At 42.3% G+C, this 27,782-nt stretch overlaps 1 protein-coding gene across 2 annotated transcripts in view; it reads left to right on the top strand.

The window, feature by feature from the left end:
• LOC118387012 (potassium channel subfamily K member 2-like) overlaps positions 1–27,782 on the top strand; it is a 53,672-nt gene that overhangs the window by 6,409 nt on the left and 19,481 nt on the right. For both annotated transcript variants that reach the window (XM_035775097.2, XM_035775096.2), the window contains exons 3-4: positions 9,602–9,719; positions 20,296–20,456. In XM_035775097.2, the coding sequence (XP_035630990.1) occupies positions 9,602–9,719; positions 20,296–20,456 (279 nt within the window). The remainder of the gene's footprint in view (positions 1–9,601; positions 9,720–20,295; positions 20,457–27,782) is intronic.

The raw sequence follows: 27,782 nt of genomic DNA, 5'->3' as shown, positions 1-27,782 counted from the left end.
ACGAACCATCCTGATCTCGCAAGCTTTCATTCTGTTTCGCTAAACAGAATGTAAGCTTGCAAGATCAGGATAGTTTTATGAGGGGAGTAGGAGGTAAGGAACATGACTTCGCTCTCTCTAAGTGGGAAACTCTGCAGTGGTTGGTGACTCCTTCCATTAGTAGCCATTAGTCAGATGTTGCACCACTCCAGTAAGGCCTTCAGTGGGGTTAGTGCCAGGCACTACCTGGCTACTCGGATGATTTATTAATATACAAACACTCTTTTCTATCACACACACATAGTCCCTCCACTTTCACACACCTCTCTTTAATATGCACTGCTTACATACACACATCGTGACTCTCTCACTCTCACGTTCTCTCTCTCTCTCTCTCTCTCTCTCTCTCTCTCTCTCTCTCTCTCTCTCTCTCTCTCTCTCTCTCTCTCTCTCTCTCTCTCTCTCTCTCTCTCTCTCTCACTCACACCTTTTACCAAGCTCACAGTATTCCAGAGCCCCTGGCTCTCCACCTCGCTAGATGGATGAATAGAGACATTCTCTCGGAGGGAGTAATTAAAAGAGTGTGTGTTATTGAAAGCCCGGCCGAGGGGGGATTCCAGCGTAGCGGCGACGAGGAGGAAGACACATTTGTTAATGCCAACAGAAAAGCATTCCATTGTGGGCCTCTTCTTATCCCCATTGTATGATTCCACAGGGTTAGAGTGAGAACAACTGGAAGTGAATGCTAAAACACTGCCTTAATATGTGCATTAATATCTCTGCATGCCTTTGCTGGGAGACAGAGAGGAGACAGACATCCAGAGAGATGGAGCCAGCAGGCATATCAGAGTGGATGCTATGCTAAATGGAACCCAGAAGAGTTCTACCTGGAACAAAAAAGGTTCTTACTTGAACCAAAAAGGGTTCTCCTATGGGGACAACCAAATAACCTTTTTTTATAAGAGTGTAGATAACGTCTACCCACCGTAGTCACAGCACCATCCTCCCTCCCTTAACAGCACACTATAACACCGTTCTAATCACATTCAACAGTAACAGGTTGGGTTAGCCAGATTGAAAGTTTTGTCTCCCCTTCATTCACAGTGATGAATTGAAGTGAACAGCGCCTTGACTTTGCACCAACCCAGTTGCTACTCTACTGAAAGTCACTGGGGTAGTAGTAGCTGAGTTGTTCCACCAGTTCGGTGCCTTTAGAGATGCGTAACTTGGTGAAATAAAACTTCCGATTTCACCTCATTTTAACATTCTGTCATAAATAGCACATGTTGAACGAAAACATTTTTTTCCCATATCAAAAGGTTAATTAAAAAAATACTATAATAATCAAGCTTGTCAACTTTAGCCAGTTAGCTTGGGTGCTTGGTTGGGACAAGTATGCATTGGCTGCAAGCTGCAGAAGGATGAGTAGGCTACAATTCCCCATCGTTTTTCAGTGCAATTTTGACTGCCACCAAGCTGAAGAAGTTTGAGAGGGCTTATCTAATGTCCCTTCATTAGATTTTAGCTCATCTTGCTCTGGCTAGCATTAGTTGTTGGACTTGTTGTTGTTGATGTACATAAGAGATAATATCATGGTTGTTTGATCAATAGGACTGTAAAGTTCCCAAATGTAAGAGGACTCCCGTGGTATTTACATATTTGCAGAATTCCATCCAGGTGTATTTTGTGACTTTTGGCGAATGCGTTCTAATGGTCTAAAGTCACTCTTTTGCTACTGCCTGTAAACACACAGTCCAGTTCAAAGTGAGTGATGACAAATGGCTTGTCTGCATGAAGGCCTATTGTAGCTCTGATTGGCTATGGCGCACCGGTCTGCGTAGACTCCGGTCCTTGACAAGACAGATGTTTTTATTAGGTTTTATTTACTGCAGTGTCCATTAATTGTCCAAACTCACGTCCGATTTCCCACTATATATTGCTGTAGAATTTTCACAAATGCCTTAGTACACGTAATTCACCAAACATTCTTAAAATGTATGAAAACACGAAAATCACCACATCTTGTCAGAAAATGTAAAATACAACTAAAGTGTCATATTCTTCCAGGGGATGCATATTTTTTACTTTTATTTAACTTGGCAAGTCAGTTAAGAACAAATTCTTATTTTCAATGACGGCCTAGGAACAGTGGGTTAACTGCCTGTTCAGAGGCAGAACAACAGATTTGTACCTTGTTAGCTCAGGGATTTGAACTTGCAAACTTTCAGTTACAAGTCCAACACTCTAACCACTAGGCTACCCTGCTGCACCATATGAACAGATTTTAATAAGATTTCATGTTGCTAAAATGTTTTCAGTTCCACTTTTAAATATCAAAGGAATGCAAAAGGCACACATTTCATGGAACGACCTCAGTCCCAACACCTGAGACCCCAGCAAATACCAGATTTTAATTTATCTGCATGTCCAGTCATTATATTTAGCCTCAAAATGAAGTGTTTTACCATTTTATTTTCAGGACAACCAGGGCTACAAGTAGAACACAAAACTATTTGACATGAATAGCATTCATGAGATTTATTGTAAAATGTATTTATTCATTTATGTGAATACTGTAAGTGCAGAAATTGTTTTTCTCACCAGGAAATTAATATCCAGCTAGTCAGTGACAACTGTGTGGAGTTTGGAGTTTGAGACAGCAACTATGTGAGTTTATTACAGTATTATAGATACTATGTCCTGGGATTTCCTATGATCTTCTATGTAGAAGAACCCCTTAGCTTCTAACGCCTGTGTAGCTTGTGAGGCCTTTCCGGATCTGCCCTTGTCTCACAAACACCACTGTAGCTCAGCCCCCATTACTTACACAGACTAATATCAGATATATATGGATGCAGAAGAAATATACAAATCCAATTGTACAACCCATAAGTTTGTCGCTCAAACACACAATGTTTAAAATGGGTTAGAAGTCAGCGAGACTCATTGGGTTAAACTCCTGTTACAAAGTGTTTGAAGTGTGGTGTGTAGCCTAGCATGCAGCCTAGCCTGTGTAGGTGCTGAATGTGAAGGATCAGGACCATGGACAGTGCTCTGTGCTGTTTCCCATGCTGGGGTGTGTGGCCTGGCATTAATGCTACAGTACATAATAATAGCAATGGAACACAGAGTCCCTGGTCTAGCTGCATGCTTCCTGCCTGCTTTGCAGTTATGTCACCTAGTTTATTTATTCAAGTGCACATCTCAGATAAGATGAGGTTTGTGATGAATGTGATATGATTGCAAGCAGGCAATCATAGAATGTGGGAGATGAAAAAAACCTCACAATGTGCCTGTGAAGGACTTAAATCAGATTAAACATTTCATCTGAAGTCCTAATGATTTCCACCAGCTCACCAAATCCTTTTTCTTTATTTAGTTTTTCTGCTATGACTTTCTGCAGGACAGTGCCTTAGTTCTGTTTTACTCCCACCAGCAGCACACAGACCGCAGCCCACATCTCGGAAACCTTCATAGCCTTGTAATATCTGCAAGGGTTTTTTAGGCAGATAGCATATTTCAAGTTTATTTTTATTTTTATCTCTGACACTCTTTCAGGAATTTTTTATATTATGTTATCATAAGGCTATACTGTACTCTAGATATGTACTGTATACTATGTCTTCCTGGACTAAGAACTTCTTAGGTGGAGTTTATGGGCCCTCAGGGACTGAGGCTGGATCTCAATCTATTAAGATCATGCCCTTGTCCCATGACAGTGGTTCCCAAACTTTTTATAGTCCCGTACCGCTTCAATCATTCAAACCTCCAGCTGCGTACCCCCTCTAGCACTCTCAAATGTTGTTTTTTTGCCACCATTGTAAGCCTGCCACACACTCTATACAATGCATTTATTAAAAATAAGAATGCGTGTGAGTTTTTGTCACAACCCGGCTTGTGGGAAGTGACAAAAAACTCTCATAGGACCAGGGTACAAATAATAATATAATAATAATCAATAATTTTGTTCTTTATTTAACCATCTTTCATATAAAACCTTATTTGTTCATAAAAATACAAATTCACCCCAGGTTAATGAGAAAGGTGTGCTTGAATGGATGCACATAACTGCAGTGTTGGGTTGTATTGGAGAGAGTCCACACACAGTCTGTGCCTGTATTTAGTTTTCATGCTAGTGAGTGATGAGAATCCACTCTCACATAGGTACGTGGTTGCAAAAGGCATCAGTGTCTTAACAGTGAGATTTGCCAAGGCAGGATACTCTGAGCGCAGCCCAATACAGAAATCTGGCAGTGGCTTCTGATTCAATTACATTTTTACAGAACCGCTTGTTGAAATTTTGATGAGGCTCTCTTGTTCAGATACCATTAAGTGAACTGTTGTTTGTGTCATCCGTTTCAGGACAGTACCTGCGTAATTGCGCATCCAACTCAAGGTGCTTCGCTATATCACATTTGATATTGTCCGTAATCTTGAGATCATTTGCACACAAAAAAATCTTGCAATGATGGAAAGTCCTTTGTGTTGTCCTTGTTAATGCAGACAGAGAAGAGTTCCAGCTTCTTAATCATAGCCTCAAAATTTAATATAGTGAGGAGAGTCTCTGTAATCCTAGATTCAGATCATTCAGACGAGAAAAAAACATCACCCAGATAGGCCAGTCGTGTGATAAACTCGTCATCATGCAAGTGATCAAACAAGTGAAAACTATGGTCAGTAGAAAACTTTTAAGCTCGTCTCTCAATTCAAAAAACCGTGTCAATACTTTGTCCCTTGATAATCGGCGCGTTTCTGTATGTTGTAAAAGCATTATATGGTCACTGCCCATATCATTGCTTTAAGTTATCAATTGTCACTGTAGTGTCCAAAACATCTTTCAAGATGTCAGGCATTCCTTTGGCAGCAAGAGCCTCTCGGTGGATGCTGCAGTGTCCCCAAGTGGTGTCTGGAGCAACTGCCTACACGTGCGTTACCACTCCACCATGTCTCCCTGTCACGGCTTTTGCGCCATCAGTGCATATACCAACATGAGCAGCAGCTACGTTTGGCTACATACGGACCGTTAGTGGAATTCCTACGAGAGAGTAATGGTTAATGTGATTGGATTTTAATTGTATGACTAGGCTACCTGTATTTGAAATTGTGTTGTTATTACTCTGAACACTAGATGGTTTATTTGATTTTTTTTGCAGTGAAACAAGGCTACTCAGGGGAGAAGAAAACCTCACCCAAATGTATAGCCCCGTTTGAAAATATAAATGGCATTTTTTAAAAATGTGAATCACATTTTTATTTGGTGTACCCCCAACGGCATTGCGTGTACCCCAGTTTGAGAATACCCGCTCTAGAACACATAATGACAAAATCCATTTATTCCAACAAAAGCAGCATTTAAGGCTCCAACTCGGGCTTCCGGTGACGCAACTTAGGAAATGGCTGCCTAGTTTTTCGTACTGCACATCAGTTGGGTATTTCCCCCCCTAAATTCAAGTATTTACTCTGAGCATTATAATAACTTACGCAAAATGGAAAAGGGGAAAATAGGAAAAGGTCGCGGAGCTACAATAACAGCCCGTAACAAGACAGCAGAAGATATAATCGTCGAAAGATCCTCTTATATAATCATCCAAAGACCCTCTTATATTACGAGAGATTCAAAAGGTAAAACAGGAAATTGACCAAGAAGTAGAGAAAAAGCTTAGGTTCCTGAAACAACGATATTATGAAGCAGACTCAAAGGCAAACCAAATTACTAGCATGGAGACTCAGGAAACAACAAGCACAGAATACCATTTTCAAAATAAAAGACCCCAAAACAAAAAAGATCACATGCAAATGAAATTAAATACAGAATGCATTTGAATCATATTAGACAAATCTGTACAAGCAACCAGAGAAGGCAGACAATACAGCACTATTTGAACTCACTTGATCTCCCTTCAGTTGGGACAGAGCAAAATGATAGACTAACTTTAGAAATATCCACCGAAGAAATTAATAAAGCAATATCTCAACAAAAAGTCAACAAGTCTCCAGACACTGATGGCTTCCCTTCAGAATGGTTGAAGACCTTCAGAGAACAATTAGCACCTCTACTTAAGGCCTGTTTTAACTGGACTCTGAGGGAGGGGGTTCTCCCACCGCCATGGAGAGAGGCCATCATATCAGTAATCCCAAAAGAGGGTAAAGATAAGAAAGAATGCAGTTCATATAGACCTATCGCAATTCTTAACACAGATTATAAACTATATGCATCAATAATAGCCAACAGAATGGAGAACATAATCCCATAATTGATTGACGGAGATCAAACTGGTTTCATACAAAATAGGCAGACACTGGACAATATAAGGACAACACTACATGTCATGGACCACATTACTCAGAATAAGACAAGTGCAATATTAATCAGCCTAGATGCAGAAAAGGCATTTAATTCAGTGAGATGGGATTACCTATTCCAAGTTATGGAAAGATTTGGTTTCAACAAAGAAGTGATACAGTGCATCAAAACACTGTATTCATGTCCCACCGCTAGAATAAAGATAAATGTACATTTGTCATGAACGATAAAATTAGAGCGAGGGGCAAGACAAGGCTGTAATCTATCACCCACGCTCTTCTCCTTGTACCTCGAACCATTAGGACAGGCAATAAGACATGACCCAACCTTAGAGGGAATAACAATAAGAGGCAGTAAACACAAGATATGCATGTATGCTGATGACGTTCTGTTATTCCTTAAAGACCCAGGCTCAAGTGTACCTAGATCAATGGATGTTTTACAAACATTTGGAACATATTCAGGGTATGTGCTTTACATACACAAGACCCAAGCCCTAGTATATAATTATACACCACAGGAAGAGCTGAAGAGTAGGTATAACTTCACCTGGACCTCCTCATCCATTAAATATCTGGGAGTAAATTTACCAAAAGATACACCCAAACTTTATGACGTGTATTACGATCACATTAACAAGAACATATATGATGACCGAGACAGGTGGAATTCACTTCCCTTAGATCTTAGTAGTAGAATTGAAACAATCAAAATGAACATCCTGCCAAGTTTACTGTATTTGTTCCAATCACTGCCCATAGAAATCCCACCTAAACAGTTTAGGGAATGGGATAAATGGATATCAAGGTTTATCTGGAACAGTAAGAGACCAAGAACTATATATACAACACTACAGTTACCAAAATACTGTGGGGGTATGGCCTTACCAAACCTAAAAGATGATTATGTGTCAGCCCAATTGAGACCTCTGGTGTGTTGGTGCAATTCAGAATACGAATCCAAATGGAAAGACATCGGGACTACTTTGACAGAGATACCCATACAGTCAGTACTGGGAAATAAGGACATGATAAAATAAATATACAATAGACAAAATCAGTGGATTCATTTCTCTCTAAAGACATGGTTTAGGGTAGTTAAGCAAAATCATTTAGACAGAGAGATCAAACTGCTGAGTTGGCCCGCATACGACCCCAGCTTCATCCCTGCAACTCAGGACAGCAGGTTTAAACAATGGGCGCAGAAAGGCATCACATCATTCAGTACAATTATAAGGAATGGGAACCTAGATAACTTCCAGGACCTAAGTAAAAAACATGGCTTGGATAAACAAGATTTTTACAGATACCTACAAGTTCGACACTATTTCTTAAGGGAGATAAAAGTGACTGACCCTCGAGCACCTCCAAAATTAATCCAAGTATTCACTAACGCATACAACTTGGGGAGTAACAAAAAAACTATTTCAAATCTCACTTGGGTATTCAATCACCAAAGAAACATTCTACAAACTGTATTAAAAACCAATGGGAGGAGGAACTTAACATTGAAATAACTGATGAAACATGGTTGAACATATTAGAGACTCAACATAGCTCCACCAACTCAAGGTCATGGAGAGAATTCTGTTGGAAGAATGTTATACGTTTCTTCATAACACCTAAACTGAAATCAAAACAGACTGGCTCACTACACCCTTGTTAGAGAGAATGCGGTCTATTGAGGGCGGACCACTCTCATATCTTTTGGACTTGCCCCGCAATCGAAACTTACTGGGGAGAAATAAGATCGAACATTGGAAAAATAATGGGATTTGACATAGAACAAATTTTCATTTTTTTGTACATGGGTGAAATACCTGATAACTTACACAATAGAGAAAAGTACCTCTTGATTGTCCTACTGGCAGCCAGTAAAAAGGCTTTCACTAGGAAATGGCTACAAAAAGACCCTCCCACAGTGACACAATGGATAGACATTGTAGAAGAAATACACCTTTGCTTTAAGAACTCAACAGGAGAGAGGTCAAGAATACTGGGCAAAATGGGTTTCGTACTTGGAAAAGGTCTAATTCAAAGATGTCAATGTAACTAATATGATGATATGATGATGAAGGTATGAGGTGCACTGTAACTGCCAGATCTTTTTTAATTTTTAATTTTATTTGACTTTATTTGTACTTTCTTTGTGTTCCTACAATAAAAACTAAGTATAAAAAAGACTCCAACTCTCAAGAGACTCAGATTGATGTTTATTTATGTTATTGATTGGTTAAAGGGACTGATATGGAAGCAGTAGAGCTGTGTTTAGACTCCACTTGTCTTTCTATGTTTGCTCTGGGACACATGGATGCCCATGGATTATCAGTGACTGGGTATTCGTTAATCCCTGTGGTTTCCTCTGTGTTTGTTACAGTGTTATTTCCCTCATGGACACACACAAGGATGTCCAGACATGTTTGTTAGAGCAGTGCTGAACCCACTAATGAGATATGTTAGGATTACAGAGTGTTGTCGCCATCTAACATTTCGAGCTGTTTTAGGGGGTTTATAGGGGATGAAGCATGCTCTGACTCCACTGGCACTGGCTGAAACTCTATGGATGCCTGAAGGAGAAAGCTTTGAGTTTAGCTGAACCTATGCATGACCACAATTTCTCACCCGACAGCACATCCTTAGATCCCCTAAGTTTCTTCCTGTGTGTGTGTGTGTGTGTGTGTGTGTGTGTGTGTGTGTGTGTGTGTGTGTGTGTGTGTGTGTGTGTGTGTGTGTGTGTGTGTGTGTGCGTGTGTGCGTGTGTTCTGTCTCCATCAGATGACTTCTCTCTCTGTCTCCTGAGGTAAGACTAGTGTTCTGAGTGAGTTTACACTCTGCTGCTCTATTCCTTATGCAACAGGCTGGGACACACGCGCACACACACACACACACACACACACACACACACACACACACACACACACACACACACACACACACACACACACACACACACACACACACACACACACACACACACACACACACACACACACACAAACACGGGGCCATACGCGCAGCTCGTAGTCTGAGTGCAGGAAGAGGCGGCTCTGGTAGTGATTGAATGCAGAGTGAAAAGGCTTGTTTCCCAGCATGTGGTGCATCTACCATAAGAGCAGACTCATGCACACACGTGCACACCAGATCCTGCACACACATGTGCTCTACTGTACACATACACAAACGCACGAATGCACGCAGACACACACACACACACACACACGCATTAGGAGGTACTATCCTACTTGAGTGGAGTGTGTTTGTGTTTGTGTAAGTATGTGTGTGACCCTTAACCCTAAACTGCAGTTCTCTGTCTCCTCAGCAAGTGATCTCTGCCATCAGAGCGGGCGTCAACCCATCAGCGAACTCATCCAATCAGACAAGTCTGTGGGACCTAAGCTCCTCCTTTTTCTTCGCTGGCACTGTCATCACCACTATTGGTGAGTGTGGTCAATAATCAGTACTCTCTGATCCATAATCAACCATCAGCCAGACTTTTATGTTATCAATGCTGTGTCAACGCTATATACATTTTTTAACTGGTAACTTTCAGCCAGGCTGTTAAAGTAGTGGTACTTTCATAATAAATCGATCAGAATATATCCATATAAAATAAAATTGTATTGGTTGCATACACATATTTATCAGATGTTATTGCGGGTGTAACGAAATGTTTGTGTTCCCAGCTCTAACAGTGCAGTTATACACTGTATATATGTATACTCCGGACTCCGACGTTGCTCGTCCTAATATTTCTATACTTCTTAATTCCATTATTTTACTTTTTAGATTTGTGTGTGTGTGTATATATATATATATATATATATATATATATATATATATATATATATATATACAGTGGGACAAAAAAGTATTTAGTCAGCCACCAATTGTGCAAGTTCTCCCACTTAAAAATATGAGAGAGGCCTGTAATTTCCATCATAGGTACACTTCAACTATGACAGACAAAATGAGAAACAAAAATCCAGAAAATCACATTGTAGGATTTTTTATTAATTTATTTGCAAATTATTGTGGAAATGGCCAAGCAGCTGCACACAAGCCTAAGATTACCATGTGCAATGCCAAACATGGGCTGTAATGGAAAGCTTGCCGCCATTTGACTCTGGAGCAGTGGAAACGCTTTCTTTGGAGTGATGAATCACATTTCACCATCTGGCAGTCCGACCGGACTAATCTAGGTTTGGCGAATGCCAGGAGAACGCTACCTGCCCGAATGCATAGTGCCAACTTTAAAGTTTGGCACTATGAGGAGGAATAATGGTCTGGGGCTGTTTTTCATGGTTCGGGCTAGGCCCCTTAGTTCCAGTGAAGGGAAATCTCAACGCTACAGCATACAATGACATTCTAGACATTTCTGTGCTTCAAATTTTGTGGTAACAGTTTGGGAAAGGCCCTTTCCTGTTCAGCATGACAATGCCCCTGTGCACAAAGCAATGTCCATAGAGAAATGGTTTGTCGAGATTGGTGTGGAAACTTGACTGGTCTCCACAGAGCCCTGACCTCAACCTCATCGAACACCGCTTGGATGAATTGGAACGCTGACTGCGACCAGGCCTAATCACCCAACGGAATGGAAGCTTTGATGCACTTGTACTGACCTCGCCTTCTGGATGGTAGTGGGGTGAACAGGCCGTGGCTCGGGTGGCTGAGGTCCTTTGAACGTTTTGGCCTTCCTGTGACACCGAGTGCTGTAAATGTCAAGGAGGGCAGGCAGTGTGCCCCCGGTGATGCGTTAGGCAGACCTCACCACCCTCTGGAGAGCCCTGCGGTTGAGGGGGGTGATACAGCCCTACAGGATGCCCACAATAGTGCAAAAGTCAAATATCTTCAGCCTCCTGGGGTTGAATAGGTGCTGTTGCATCTTCTTCACCACACTGTCTGTGTGGTTGGACCATTTCAGATTGTTAGAGATGTGTAAGCTGAGGAACTTGAAGCTTTTTGCCTTCTCCACTGCAGTATACCATTGTTGTGTCATCTGGAAACTTGATGATTGAGTTGGGGACATGCGTGCCATGCAGTCATGGGTGCACAGGGAGCACAGGAGGGGGCTAAGCATGCATCTTTGTGGGGCCCCTGTGTTGAGGATCAGGGTAGTGGAGGTGTTGTTGCCTACCTTCACCACCTGGGGGAGGCCCGTCAAGAAGTCCAGGACCCAGTTACACAGGGCAGGGTTCAGACCCAGGGCCCTAAGCTTAATGATGAGCTTGGATGGTATTATGGTGTTGAAGGCTGAGCTGTAGACAATGAACAGCATTCTTACATAGGTATTCCTCTTTTCCAGATGGGATAGGGCAGTGTGCAGTGCGATGGAGATTGTGTCATCCGTGGATCTATTGGGGCGGTATGCAAACTGCAGTGGATATGATTCTTAACTAGCCTCTCAAAGCACTTCATGACAGAAGTCAGTGCTACGGGCTAAGTCATTTAGTTTAGTTACCTTCACTTTCTTGGGTACAGGAACAATTGTGGACATGTTGAAGCCATTGGGGACAGCAGACTGGGATAGGGAGAGATTGAATATGTCTGTAAAGATTCCAGCCAGCTGGTCTGCGCATGCTCAGAGCACGCGGCTAGGGATGCCATCTGGGCCGGCAGCCTTGCAAAGGTTAACATGCTTAAATTTCTTACTCACTTCGGCCACGCAGAATGAGAGCTCACAGTCCTTGGAAGTGGCAGTCGCCCACATGTTTCTGTGTTTCTCTCAAAGTAGATGAAGAAGGTGTTTAGCTTGTCTGGTAGAAAGACGTCAGTGTCCGCGACGTGGCTGATTTTCCCTTTATAACACGTGATTGTCTGGAGTCCCTGCCACATACGTCTTGTGTGTGAGCCATAGAATTGCAACTCCACTTTGTCACTGTTCGGGCGTTTTGCCTGTTTGATTGCCTTATGGAAGGCGTGACTGGACTGTTTGTACTGAACCACATTCTCAGTCACCTTGCCTTGTTTAAATGCAATGGTTCACACTTTCAGTTTTGCGCGTATGCTGCCATCTAACCATGGATTGTGGTTCGGATAGGTTTTAATCGACACGGTGGGAACATTCTCTATACACTTCCTGATGAACTCAGTCATCTTGTCAGTGTATATGTTATTCTCAGAGGCAACCCGGAACATATCCCAGTCTGCGTGTGTAGCTCCCTTCAGTAACCACGAGCACAACCGTTCCTTGATTTTAACTGGCGGCTTTATTCTGTAATTTTAGTCAGAATTATCACCTTCCGTGAGAACTATAAAGTAAATGAAAAATACAGTTAAGCACACTCTTACAACCTTCTTATCTTACGAGTGACTTATTAGCTTGGTATAACTCTGAAGTGCTTACATACATAACAGTTTAACCAGCGCTATAACAGTATCATATTAAACACATGAATAAAGGAAAAATACCTCATTGGCTGCTTATTACAGAAGGGAGGAAATCAAACTTCCTGGCATGAATTCACACTTCATCCCAACATACATGCTGCAACCTTTATGAATGACACCCAATGACATGAAAACTTAGCTAACACAGCGCAGGATTGCCTTCCCTCCAAAAGTGTGTTGCCACAATAAGGATCCCCTTACAACAGTATTAGCTACGTAGTTCCGCTTGTCTTATTATTTCCCCTGCACAGCAGACACGTAAACAATTCAAACAAAAGACAACAACATAACCTCTAAGTCTGTCAGTTACAGCGTGATCAAAACAATCTTGAAGCATGGATTCCGATTTGTCAGACCAGTGTTGAACAGGCCTATAGGAAGTGAAAGGTAGAATGGAGGCGTGATCTGATTTGCCGAAGGGAGGGCGGGGGAGGGCCTTGTAGCCATCCCGGAAGGGAGAGTAGGAATGGTCAATAATGTTTGATGCGCGAGTATTCTAGTGTGGATTCATGAATAATGGGGGTTCACTGAAGTGCTTACTACCAACTGAGTGTAATTTCTAATCAACACCATACATACTAAGGTATTGTCATAAATCCCAAAGGTGGGTATGAGTCTGAATTTTTATATCTCTTCACAGCTTTGGCATCCCTCTTCCCGTCACTTTACCGTACTTGTCAGCTCCAGCTGTAAGAGCTTAGCTGCAGAAAGGAGAAAAGTGTGACACACACATACAAACAGACACACGGGGCCGCCGCTAGTCTGATAGCTTGTCTGGAACGTGTGTCTGCTGGGCCCGGTTCCAAACCTTTTCCTAGGCACTTGTCTTTGCGTCTTTAAATCAACATAAATATTAACCTTCAATGTGCTGTTTGTGTACCCACTAAGAGGAATGGTGGGAGAGAGTCTTTTTTCTCTGTTTTTCTTTACAAATGTTTGTGAACTGCTTTGATGTTGTTTTGACTGCCTTTGTTTTCAAGGGGTTGTCCAATGCAATGTTACATATCCTTTAACTAGGGGAACTTCCTGTGAACTTGACAGACACAACACCACATGCTTTAACAATTAGTTTGTATTAAATGGCCACACTTTGTCTAGCCATTTAGACAATCTTCCCTGCTAACTGCTGCTTTTGCAGATATGCAGCCATTGCTTAGCTCATTGAATAGAGGAGAGGTACAGTAGAAAGAATATAACACACAATTGGGTGATTCATTTTCTCCCATTATCTTTTTCATCCCACTGCCCAGAAACAAAAGACTAGACTGGCAGACTTTCTCCAACAACGAAATGGCTCACAGTTCATCTCCACGATGACAATTAAAGCCTTTTGGTTAAATCGTGTTTACAACTAGCCTTCTTCTATCTCTTTCTCTTTCTCTCTGCTGCAGTTGTTTCTTTGAATCAATTAGAGATGGTTGAACAGAATCCTCTCTGATTAATGTACCTTATAATGATTAGTTTGGGAGATGTGGGGGTAGAAGAGGTCTAATTGGTTATCAGGCGTTCTCTGGCTTCGCCTGGATTTCAATCTATCCAGGAAGTGAATTGAAACAACTCTGGATTGTAATTGTTTTCTCTCTCTTTCTCTGTCTTTGCCACCTATATCTGACAGTGAGGCAGAGGCAAACAATTCAATTAATCACAATGGGCTTTTCTCCTGGGAACCCTCATTTAGTCCTCCTCCTATAGCCTGTCTCTCCTGTGAAGGTTGCATCTCCATGGTGTGAAAATCAAACAGCTCTCAGAGGATTTATCCCACACTTAAGGCACAGAGCTGGTAAATGAGAGAGGCAGTTAACGTTGAAGGGTTAATAGTTCATTACAGTGTTGTATCTAACGCTGCTTCTCCCCCAGATCTTGTACCCCCAAGTACTGTACACGAGAGACGAGAGGGTGAATTATCCACTTTAAGATAAATAATGGAACTTTTGGTATCCAAAATGGTGCCGACAAACACCATGAATCTTGAACCAAGTTTGCTGAACTCAGTATACAGTTACAGTAACTAGGCCATGGTATATCTGTTGTCACGCCATCCATAGGGGCTCAAATGTGTCTCAATAAAGCCTAACGAGCCTGTTCCCACTGTAAAGGCTAATGAAGCGGCTCACCTTAATTACGTTTTAGATCCTGCATCTTAAAGTACATTCATTTCCAGAGCAGTGACGTCATTCAGCTTTTATTGTCCATCTGCAGTCCCACTGGTCCCACTGAGGGGCTACGACAGGTTGCTATGTGTGTTATGGCATACACTGTATTGTCCCACTGAGGGGCTACGACAGGTTGCTATGTGTGTTATGGCATACACTGTATTGTCTTGTTAATTGGCATGTTGCTATTGCGTGACTTGATGAATGATAACCTATTACAGTACAGATGTAGGATCTTCATTTTATCAACCTGTTGAAGGAGAACTCTCATGCAATGCTGGACATTTAAAATGTGTAGTGTAATTGAGGTTTAAAAAAGCTTCTGAAGTTTTTAATTCCCACTTTGACATTTCAGACTTGATTTTTCCTTATGAAAAATATATCAACCCCTGTAAAAATGTGAATGTTATTATAATCCACATAATAATTCACAATTCCTGTTGCTGCAGGATTATTTTCCAGCTGTAGCAAACTGGGTCAAATTAAGATCCTACATCTGTATGTGTGATGACACACTGTACTTGATGTGGAGTATGTGTGGATAATGGCGGTGGAGGTCTTGTCAGGTGTCATCACAGTTCTCACACACAGTTCACACACTGGCTCTTTAAGGCCTGAACACATTTTAATTTGTGATGTACTGTATTCAGTGTTAAAAATCTGAAGCCACATTTTAAAAACCCACAGTAAACTATGCTCTAATCTTTTTGCTTTAGCTCGTCAGACATGTCTATTGCTTTCTACCCCTCTCATTTTCTCTCTCTCTCTCCCTTTCCCCCTGGGCACAGATGTCAATTCAACGTCTATTCCACGTTGGTTAAACATAATTGAATTGAAATGACATGGAAACAACATTGATTCAACCAGTGTGTGCCCAGTGGGTAAGGATTATAGCTTTACACTCTACACTACTCTCCCATCAAATGTCTTTGATACAGAGAGCAGAGGGTTACTCTTCAGTTGTACAGAAGTCAGTGACTGAAAGCCTATAGTAATGTTTCACATATTTCCTCGCCATCTCCGGTGCTAAAAGGGTTTTCTCCTTCAGAAACTCCCCTGATTTCCTCCTCTCCTCCACTTTCCTCCACTCTCTGCCCATGTAGTCCTCTCTTTCATCCCATGAAAGGAGCCCTCTCTCCTGAGTAATGACAATAGCTACTGACCCTGGAAATGGGCTTCTCTCGCTCGCTCTCTCTCTGTCTCTCTCTGTCTCTCTCTCTGTCTCTCTCTCTCTCTCTCTCTCTCTCTCTCTCTCTCTCTCTGTCTTTCTCTCTCTCTCTGTGTATCTCTCTCTGTGTGTGTCACGTTAGATTCATTCAGCCAGAGGAAATCTTAACCAGAGATTTAGCTGATGCTGAGAACAGGAAGTGTCAGCAAGTGCAATGATACAACACGTCTATTGGTTATTTCATTCAACATGCCAGACAGTGCTGATTGGCATCTGATTGGCATCTGTCTCAAATAAATAAATAATAAGACATGAAGTTAAAAAGCGAGAGCAATATCTATCCTCCTCACCACATGCATGGGGTGTAATGACTAATGTTGTGTCCTGTTGAGTTCTGATTGTTTGAGTGCAGCAATTAATGAGGCGTGATTGGTGTGTGTGTGGCATGTGACTGTCTGTCAGGAAGTGAAGCCACAGAGCCATTAGACTCCACCCTGCAGGCCCTTCCTGTCCTGTCCTGACTCAGGAGTCTACAGTCTAAACAGGTGGAATTGGCTGATGGAATTGGCTCAGTTGCATGTAGCCTAAAGGGGGTTTGGCTTTTGGGAAATCTGCTCCTTTTAATGTAAAGTGGCGTAATAAAAAATATATATATATTGTCTAAATATACAGTAGTTCCTTTAATATCTATTGAAATTCCAATGGCAATTGGATTTAGATTTGGTTACATCCACTGACTCTACTTACAGTATTTAACGAGGAGAGTGATTCTGTGCTTTGAATGATAGTGTTAATGTGTCGTTCAGATTTTTGTAATTACTATAAGCTGTTTCAGACCAAAGGGATTTTGAATGGCGCTGTTGTAGTACATGAAGGGATTTGTGAATGAGTGTTCAATTTGTTTAGTGCTAAGGGTTTTTTGAATGGGAATCATAATGGCCTTTGCCTGATATATGCATTTCTTGCTGCAATTAGATGGTGGATTTTCAATGGGGATCATTCACCACGCTGAATACAGTAGTGCAGCCTAATTGGTTAAGTGTGTGCCTGTAGAGCCTTCCGAGTGGCGCAGCGGTATAAGACACTGCATCACAGTGCTACCTGTGCCACCTGAGTTCCTGGGTTCGAGTCCAAGATTTGTTGCATCCGGCCGTGACCGGGAGACCCATGGGGCGGTGCACAATTGGCCCAGTGTCGTCCGGGATAGGGGAGGGTTTGGCCGGCAGGGATGTCCTTGTCCCACTGTGCACCAGCGACTCCTGTGGTGGGCTGGGCTCAGTGCACGCTGACACGCCAGGTGTACGGTGTTTCCTCTGACACAGTGGTGTGGCTTCCAGGCTTCCGTGTTAAGTGGGCATTGTGTCATGAAGCAGTGCAGCTTGGTTGGGTTGTGTTTCATAGGATGCATGGCTCTCGACTGTACGGACTCTGCTGAGGAGTTGCAGCGGTGAGACAAGACTGTAACTACCAATTAGATACCATTGAATTGGGGAGAAAAAAGGTGTGTGTGTGTGTGTGTGTGTGTGTGTGTGTGTGTGTGTGTGTGTGTGTGTGTGTGTGTGTGTGTGTGTGTGTGTGTGTGTGTGTGTGTGTGTGTGTGTGTGTGTGTGTGTGTGTGTGTGTGTGTGTGTGTGAGTAATGCACAGGTCTGCAGTGTGAGCTCCTGGAGATGAGAGGAGGGTGTGTGTGAATTATAGATGTGGCACTGGCTTGCTGATCCTTGTGATTAGGCTCTCTCTACCCCTCTAAGCCAGTTAGTGTAGAACTCCCTCTACTCCTTCATTCTCTCAGACTGGTTAATGCTGCAGCTTTCAGTTGACATGATCATGATCTGCTTTGTCTTCAACATCCTAAATCACACAGTTCCTGTTGCAATTGCTTGAATGAGTTATTGTTAAAACATGGATGTTTTTAAGTCAAGGCACTGGAGCACTCAAAAATCATGCTTGGATTATTAGCTAGTCATGATTCTTTCAAGATATTTTCCTGATCCGAAAATTGAATGGTCAGACAGGATGGTCGTTTAGTCATCACCTGATGTCCCCCTAAAAGGGGTATTTTAATGGAATCTTAATTGACAGATTTACACTGAGTGTACAAAACATTAGGAACACCTTGCTATTATTGAGTTGCACCCACCTTTGCCCTCAGAACAGCCTCAATTCGTCAGGGCATGGACTCCACATGGTTTCGATGCGTTCCGCAGGAAAGCAGGCCCATGTTGACTCCAATGCTTCCCACAGTTGTGTCAAGTAGGCTGGTTGTCCTTTGGGTTGTGGACCATTCTTGATACACACAGGAAACTGTTGAGTGTGAAAAACCCAGCATCGTTGCAGTTCTTGAAACACTCCAACCAATGCGCCTGGCACATTCACCCTCTGAATGGCACACATACACAATCTGTCTCAATTGTCTTTAAAATAATGATTTAACTGGTCTCCCTTATATCTACACTGATTGAAGGGGATTTAACAAGTGACATCAATAAGAGATCATAGCTTTCAGCTGGATTTACTTGATCAGTCTTCACCTGGTCACAGAGCGTTTTGTACACTCAGTGTGTATTTTAATCCGTTTTTCTTCAGGTCTATCCTATAGAATCACTGTGTGTGCTGAATTTCACCCCAGCTGAGCAGCAAATATAGAATATATTAATTAGTAGCTCCTCTTGGTTAAGGGAAACCAATTAACTGAAATAAACTCAATTCAATCCTCAGTAGGTCACACGACAAGATCTGAATAGTTCATTTAAATTGTTTCTTGGAATACTTCATATACATTGGGGGGGTATTTAGTCAGCCACCAATTGCGCAAGTTCTCCCACTTAAAAAGATGAGAGAGGCCTGTAATTTTCATCATAGGTACACTTCAACTATGACAGACAAAATGAGAAAAAAAATCCAGAAAATCACATTGTAGGATTTTTAATGAATTTATTTGCAAATGATGGTGGAAAATAAGTATTTGGTCAATAACAAAAGTCAATACTTTGTTATATACCCTTTGTTGGCAATGACAGAGGTCAAACGTTTTCACACACTGTTGCTGGTATTTTGGCCCATTCCTCCATGCAGATCTCCTCTAGAGCAGTGATGTTTTTGGGCTATTGCTGGGCAACTCCCTCCAAAGATTTTCTATGGGGTTGAGATCTGGAGACTGGCTAGGCCACTCCGGGACCTTGAAATGCTTCTTACGAAGCCACTCCTTCGTTACCCAGGCGGTGTGATTGGGATCATTGTCATGCTGAAAGACCCAGCCACGTTTCATCTTCAATGCCCTTGCTGATGGAAGGAGGTTTTCACTCAAAATCTCACAATACATGGCCCCATTCATTATTTCCTTTACACGGATCAGTCGTCCTTGTCCCTTTGCAGAAAAACAGCCCCAAAGCATGATGTTTCCACCCCCATGCTTCACAGCAGGTATGGTGTTCTTTGGATGCAACTCTGCATTCTTTGTCCTCAAAACACGACGAGTTGAGTTTTTACCAAAATTTATATCTTGGTTTCATCTGACCATATGACATTCTCCCAATCTTCTTCTGGATCATCCAAATGCTCTCTAGCAAACTTCAGACGGGCCTGGACATGTACTGGCTTAAGCAGGGGGACACGTCTGGCACTGCAGGATTTGAGTCCCTGGCGGCGTAGTGTGTTACTGATGGTAGGCTTTGTTACTTTGGTCCCAGCTCTCTGCAGGTCATTCACTAGGTCCCATTTGGTTCAGTCTTGGTAATGAGAATAATTGTCTGGAATATAAAAACCTGCTGCCGGTGCCCAGGACTGCATGGAGCTGAGAATCCATTGTCCAATTCAAGGTTTCCCAAACTCTGTCCTGGCCCCAACTCTGTCCTGGCCCCTACTCTGTCCTGGCCCCTACTCTGTCCTGGCCCCTACTCTGTCCTGGCCCCAACTCTGTCCTGGCCCCTACTCTGTCCTGGCCCCTACTCTGTCCTGGCCCCAACTCTGTCCTGGCCCCTACTCTGTCCTGGCCCCTACTCTGTCCTGGCCCCTACTCTGTCCTGGCCCCTACTCTGTCCTGGCCCCTACTCTGTCCTGGCCCCTACTCTGTCCTGGCCCCTACTCTGTCCTGGCCCCAACTCTGTCCTGGCCCCAACTCTGTCCTGGCCCCTACACACTGCACAGCTGATTCAAACACCCAACCCATCATCAAGCTTTGATTATTTTCATCAGCTTTGTAGTGTGCGGGCAAAAAACAAAAACGAGTTTGGGAACCCCTAGTCTAGTTAACCTCTTCCTGTGTGTTTGTGTGTGGGTGTGGGTTTATGATCGCTCCTCTCTCTAGGCTTTGGGAACATCGCTCCCCACACGGAGGGGGGACGTATCTTCTGTATCATCTATGCCCTCCTGGGAATCCCCCTCTTTGGCTTCCTGTTGGCTGGTGTTGGAGACCAGCTTGGGACCATCTTTGGGAAAGGCATCAACAGAGTGGAGAAGATAGTTGGGGTGAGTTTTTAATGTTTCATACAGTCAGGTCCAAAATTATTGATGAGCAAAGAATATTGTGTAAAACAAGTAATACAGATTCTGAGCTATATTGTATGCTTAATGTTTTTTGAAAATTACATTATTGTATTCTAATGCAATTGCTCAGAAAAAGAGATTTCGTAGTATTTTTTCTCTCAAAAAGATGCATATGTAAAAATTATTGGCAACCTGTTTTCAATACTTTTCAATACCTCACCTTGCGAGGATAACAGCACTGAGCCTTTTTCTAAAATGTTTTATGAGATTAGAGAACACATTGGGAGGGATCTTGACCATTCCTCCATACAGAATATTTTCAGATCCTTGATATCCTTTTTCTGCTCTTATGGACTCTTATGGATTCATACCACAGGTTTTCAATGGGGTTCCAGTCCAGAGACTGAGATGGTCATTGCAAAATGTTATTGGCAGAGGAAACCAGGTTTTAGTAAAAAATGTCCTGGTATTGGATAAAGTTTATGATGCTGTTGACCTTAACAAGTGCCTTAGGACCAGTGGAAGCAAAATAGCCCCTTAACATCAAAAATCCACCATCCTATTTTACAGTAGGTATAGGGTTCTTTTCTTCTTATGCATCCTTATTTCGACGCCAAACTCACCACTGGTGTGCGTGGCCAAAGAGTTATATTAACATGTCATCTGACCATAGCACTGGATCCAATCCAAGTGCCAATGCCATTTTAGCAAATTCCAGGCATTTACATTTGTTGGATGACATGAAAATAAGAGTTCTTTGTCCATACACACACACTAGTGGTTGAGTATTTGTTTTTACCTAACCAGCTACACCCCCTCAGTTAATTTCCAACACATAAGGAGATTTTCAATGCAGAAGTAGTTTGACCATTGCTGTCCATCACTGAGCTGCGTGTTCTTGAGCTGATAAAAGAAAAATGCATTATTTAGGTTGCCATGACAATGGCTTCTGGAGACCACGCTTACAATACAGACTATTTGAGTGGTTACCAAGCTCACATGAGGATATGGATTTTTTTCCCCATACATGTAGTATCTCTTCCTCTGGACTGAATATTAACAGCAATACTACAAGTGTCAAAAGAAGAGCTTGGCTGTGTTGCTGTAGCAAACATGTACAGCCAGTATTAATGCCAGTAAGGAGAGTCGTTCCCTCACTGGAGGAGACCTATCACCAAGGTACTCTGCTCTTACTGTTCACTGCACACACACACTGTGTGATTAGAGAGGACCATTTCTCAGCCAGGAAGACACGTACTCTATAAACGGAACAAGAGCACAGTGTTATAGTGAGTCATTCATCTTCCCCTCCCTGCCCACCTACAACGACTCACAACGAGGTACAGTGAGCCGCACCAATCCAAAACCAGACACAAGGAGCGGCATGTAAACCTGGGCTATCAAACACGCCGTAGTGAGGCACCAGCCAACACAGAACTCACTGAGACAGCCACAATGACTGTTTGATGATTTCTCTGTCCTTGTTGGAACTATTACATTGACTGACTAATAGTGTTTTGCTATATTTTCCCCGGGCTGGGCCTATAGCTTCTTTGTTTATTAGTTACAGTAGCCATCTAATAGACCGCTCTCTTTAATTATGTAATTGAAGGCTCTATAAGATGAGCTTTGATTGATGTGTTTCTCTGCTAGTGTTACCCATAGGGAGCAACAGAGTAGTACGGTACAACATCATCCAGCAGGAGAGCCACTGTGAGTTGAAGCACTTTGTTTGCGATAACTACTAAGCTAACCATGGGTCATTTAGCTATTCGAATTCTAGGACCCATGTAGGTATAAAAACATGTATTTATTTATTATTTGATAAATTATTGAATTTGGCCTTTACTGCTATGGTCCATAGAAACCCATTCAAATCAAATCAAATCAAATGTATTTATATAGCCCTTCGTACATCAGCTGATATCTCAAAGTGCTGTACAGAAACCCAGCCTAAAACCCCAAACAGCAAGCAATGCAGGTGTAGAAGCACGGTGGCTAGGAAAAACTCCCTAGAAAGGCCAAAACCTAGGAAGAAACCTAGAGAGGAACCAGTCTATGTGGGGTGGCCAGTCCTCTTCTGGCTGTGCCGGGTGGAGATTATAACAGAACATGGCCAAGATGTTCAAATGTTCATAAATGACCAGCATGGTCAAATAATAATAATCACAGGCAGAACAGTTGAAACTGGCGCAGCAGCACGGCCAGGTGGACTGGGGACAGCAAGGAGTCATCATGTCAGGTAGTCCTGAGGCATGGTCCTAGGGCTCAGGTCCTCCGAGAGAGAGAAAGAAAGAGAGAATTAGAGAGAGCACACTTAAATTCACACAGGACACCGAATAGGACAAACTGACCCTAGCCCCCCGACACATAAACTACTGCAGCATAAATACTGGAGGCTGAGACAGGAGGGGTCAGGAGACACTGTGGCCACATCTGAGGACACCCCCAGACAGGGCCAAACAGGAAGGATATAACCCCACCCACTTTGCCAAAGCACAGCCCCCACACCACTAGAGGGACACCACTAGAGGGATATCTTCAGCCACAAACTTACCATCCTGAGACAAGGCCGAGTATAGCCCACAAAGATCTCCGCCACGGGACAACCCAAACGGGGGGCGCCAACCCAGGCAGGAAGATCACATCAGTGACTCAACCCACTCAAGTGACGCACCCCTCCCAGGGACGGTATGAAAGAGCCCAGTTGCTCCAGAGCCTTTCCGTTCACCTTCCCACTCCTGGGCCAGACTACACTCAATCATATGACCCAATGAAGAGATGAGTCTTCAGTAAAGACTTAAAGGTTGAGACCGAGTTTGCGTCTCTCACATGGGTAGGCAGACCATTCCATAAAAATTGAGCTCTATAGGAGAAAGCCCTGCCTCCAGCTGTTTGCTTAGAAATTCTGGGAACAATTAGGAGGACCATAGCGTACGTGTTGGTATGTACGGCAGGACCAAATCAGAGAGATAGGTAGGAGCAAGCCCATGCAATGCTTTGTAGGTTAGCAGTAAAACCTTGAAATCATGCTTTGACAGGAAGCCAGTGTAGGGAGGAGCACTGGAGTAATATGATCACAGTTCTAGTCAGATAGGTATTTAGCACTAACTGAAGTTTATTCTTTACGAAGTTTAATGTTTGATTTGTTACATTACATAATTCAGTAAAGGCTGGCTTACAGCTAACTGATAAGCACAAAAATAGTCCACAACAGACTTCCAGATATTGTCTGATCGCCCTCTACTGGCAAAGGTAAAAACTACCGAAAATGCACAGTCAAAGTGGAGAATAATTATAATAATAAAGTTTTTTTTTCTCCAAAATAGAGGCATACTAAGACAAAAGAAACATGACACAGTGTGTAAATGATAACATATTAGTGCAGGAAATTAAGACATTTATTAAAATGCTGGAAGAGAATTAAAATCAGCAAAAGCTGCTTGCATTAAGGAAATAGATGCCTGTCTCTATTATGCACCTGTGTTGTTCAGTGATTCAAGCAAATTAACACCCAGGCTATTAATTTAAGTTTTACGATTTGGCACTTTTTACACCCTATTCACTTTTGTGACGTTTTTACAGTGTGGTACTGGGTCACATTCTAACAACTCCCCTAATGCTTGTGTGTGTCGAATGGCAAACAAGTGAGTTCTAATGTTTTTTAAAGTCTTACCTGTCGATGTTGGTGACTTATTAGATTGTAGCTCAGTCTGGACAGTCAGTTTTGTGAGAAGAGATCTTTGAAATTAGTACGTGGACGCGTACCACGTACCAAAGCGTGTGGGAGTTTGTGAGATTCTCCTCTTCGAAGATGGGGTAGTATGAGTTGCTAGCTTAAACGGTTTGAGTTTTACAGACAATTCCTTTGTCCAGATCCTGTTTCACAAGCCAATGTTATGGAATAGGCAGAAAGAGGGGCTTGAGCTACAGCCACTGCAAGTAATTTTTTACACTTGACATACGATCTTATCCAGAGCGACTAGGGTTAAGTGCCCTGGTCAAGGGCACATCAACAGATTTTTCACCTAGTTGGCTTAGGATTCAAACGAGCGATTTTCCAGTTACTGGCCCAACTCTCTTAACCGCTAAACTACCAGCTGCCCCCTGAGAAACAGTAAGTCTCATAAAAGCACAGGAGCTATTCAATGTTTTAGAATTATATCACGTGACGCGTGGGCACGTCAATCGACTCTTGAGGGGTTTTAAAAATGGCTGACCTGTGAAATATATATTATGCTTGGCAAGCGGCTTTGGTCTATTCATCATCATTAATCCCTCCGTATCAATATTTATTGTCAGGGTCCGAGGCTGGATTCAGTCCTGACTCTGACCTCTCTCTCTCTCTGGGCTCGAGCTGCTGTGTGCTGAAAAACACAGCGGAACACATCACTGATGAGCTGATCTGAGGATGACCCTTCTTTAAGTTTCAGTCCCAGTGTCCCTGTTCTCATTCTTGTGTAACCCACTGTCTCGGGAAGGACAAGGCCAAGGACTCTATCGTGGAGTGTACACTTCAGTGTATTAAGAAGTTTTGCTAGTGCTACAGACAGTTGAATGAATTAAACTTTGTCCGGCGATTGTGCTGTTTGTGTTGCAATGTAGCCTACTGATGTAAGCGCACAGTGTTCCACTGCATCTCAGTGCAAGAGGTGTCATTACTGTCCGGGTTTGGACCAAATCAGAGAGATAGGTCGGAGCAAGCCCATGTAATGCTTTGTATGTTTGCAGTAAAACCTTGAAATCAGCCCTTGCCTTGACAGGAAGACAGTGTAGGTAGGCTTGCACTGGAGTAATATGATCACATTTTTTGGTTCTAGTCAGGATTCTAGCAGCCGTATTTAGCACTAACTGAAGTTTATTTAGTGCTTTATCCGGGTAACCGGAAAGTAGAGCATTGCAGTAGCCTAACCTAGAAGTGACCAAAGCATGGATTAATTTTTCTGCATCAATTTTGGACAGAAAGTTTCTGATTTTTGCAATGTTACTTAGATGGAAAAAAGCTGTCCTTGAAATGGTCTTGATATGTTCTTCAAAAGAGAGATCAGGGTCCAGAGTAACGCAGAGGTCCTTCACAGTTTTATTTGAGACGACTGTACAACCATTAAGATTAATTGTCAGATTCAACAGAAGATCTCTTTGTTTCTTGGGACCTAGAACAAGCATCTCTGTTTTGTCCGAGTTTAAAAATAGAAAGTTTGCAGCCATCCACTTCCTTATGTCTGAAACACATGCTTCTAGCGAGGGCAATTTTGGGGCTTCACCATGTTTCATTGAAATGTACAGCTGTGTGTCATCCGCATAGCAGTGAAAGTTCACATTATGTTTTCGAATGACATCCCTAAGAGGTCAAATATATAGTGAAAACAATAGTGGTCCTAAAACGGAACCTTGAGGAACACCGAAACTTACAGTTGATTTGTCAGAGGAAAAACCATTCACAGAGACAAACTGATATCTTTCAGGCCAGAACTTGTCCGTGTAGACCAATTTGGGTTTCCAATCTCTCCAAAAGAATGTGGTGATCGATGGTATCAAAAGCAGCACTAAGGTCTAGGAGCACGAGGACAGATGCAGAGCCTCGGTCTGATGCCATTAAAACGTTATTTACCACCTTCACATGTGCAGTCTCAGCACTATGATGGGGTATACAACTAATATTGAAGGATTTTGTATACATTGTTTGTCTTCAGGAAGGCAGTGAGTTGTTGCGCAACAGCCTTTTCAATAAATTTTGAGAGGAATGGAAGATTCGATATAGGCCGATAGTTTTTTATATTTTCTGGGTCAAGTTTTGGCTTTTTCAAGAGAGACTTTATTACTGCCACTTTTAGTGAGTTTGGTACACATCCGGTGGATAGAGAGCCGTTTATTATGTTCAACATAGGAGGGCCAAGCACAGGAAGCAGCTCTTTCAGTAGTTTAGTTGGAATATGGTCCAGTATGCAGCTTGAAGGTTTAGAGGCCATGATTATTTTCATAATTGTGTCAAGAGATATAGTACTAAAACACTTGAGTGTCTCTCTTGATCCTTGGTCCTGGCAAAGTTGTGCAGACTCAGGACAACTGAGCTTTGAAGGAATACGCAGATTTAAAGAGGAGTCCATAATTTTCTTTCTAATAATCATGATCTTTTCCTCAAAGAAGTTAATGAATTTATCACTGCTGAAGTGAAAGCCATCCTCTCTTGGGGAATGCTGCTTTTTAGTTAGCTTTGCGACAGTATCAAAAAGGAATTTTGGATTGTTCTTATTTTCCTCAATTAAGTTAGAAAAATAGGATGATCGAGCAGCAGTAAGGGCTCTTAGATATTGCACAGTACTGTCTTTCCAAGCTAGTCGGAAGACTTCCAGTTTGGTGTGGCGCCATTTCCGTTCCAATTTTCTGGAAGCTTGCTTTAGAGCTTGGGTATTTTCTGTGTACCAGGGAGCTAGTTTCTTATGAGAAATGTTTTTAGTTTTTAGGGGTGCAACTGCATCTAGGGTATTGCGCAAGGTTAAATTGAGTTCCTCAGTTAGGTGGTTAACTGATTTTTGTCCTCTGGCGTCCTTGGGTAGACAGAGGGAATCTGGATGGACATCAAGGAATCTTTGTGTTGTCTGTGAATTTATAGCACGACTTTTGATGTTCCTTGGTTGGGGTCTGAGCAGATTATTCGTTGCAATTGCAAACGTAATAAAATGGTGGTCTGATAGTCCAGGATTATGAGGAAAAACATTAAGATCCACAACATTTATTCCATGGGACAAAACTTGGTCCAGAGTATGACTGTGACAGTGAGTGGGTCCAGAGACATGTTGGACAAAACCCACTGAGTCGATGATGGCTCCGAAAGCCTTTTGGAGTGGGTCTGTGGACCTTTCCATGTGAATATTAAAGTCACCAAAGATTAGAATATTATCTGCTATGACTACAAGGTCCGATAGGAATTCAGGGAACTCAATGAGGAACGCTGTATATGGCCCAGGAGGCCTGTAAACAGTAGCTATAAAAAGTGATTGAGTCGGCTGCATAGATTTCAATAACAAATTCATAAATGGCAAAACAGACAGTCAAAAACTAAATCACAAGGAATAAGGTTTTGAAGTGTCTGTCCTATATCTAGGAGATATAAGACAACATGTAGACCAATACTAAGTCACTTTGGTTAGCGTGAAACTTCAATTGAACACAGTCTCAAATAGGGCAAGGGCACGACTTTCATCACGTAAACGCTGAGTCTAAATGAATTGTTAACGAGGTTACCATGAATTCTTTACGAAGTTTAATGTTTGATTTGTTACATTACATAATTCAGTAAAGAATCTG

This window comes from Oncorhynchus keta, chromosome 8 (assembly GCF_023373465.1).
Source record: "Oncorhynchus keta strain PuntledgeMale-10-30-2019 chromosome 8, Oket_V2, whole genome shotgun sequence".
Lineage (NCBI taxonomy): Eukaryota > Metazoa > Chordata > Actinopteri > Salmoniformes > Salmonidae > Oncorhynchus > Oncorhynchus keta.
Note: the sequence above shows the minus strand (reverse complement) of the source record. Positions and strands in the feature narration are given on the sequence as shown.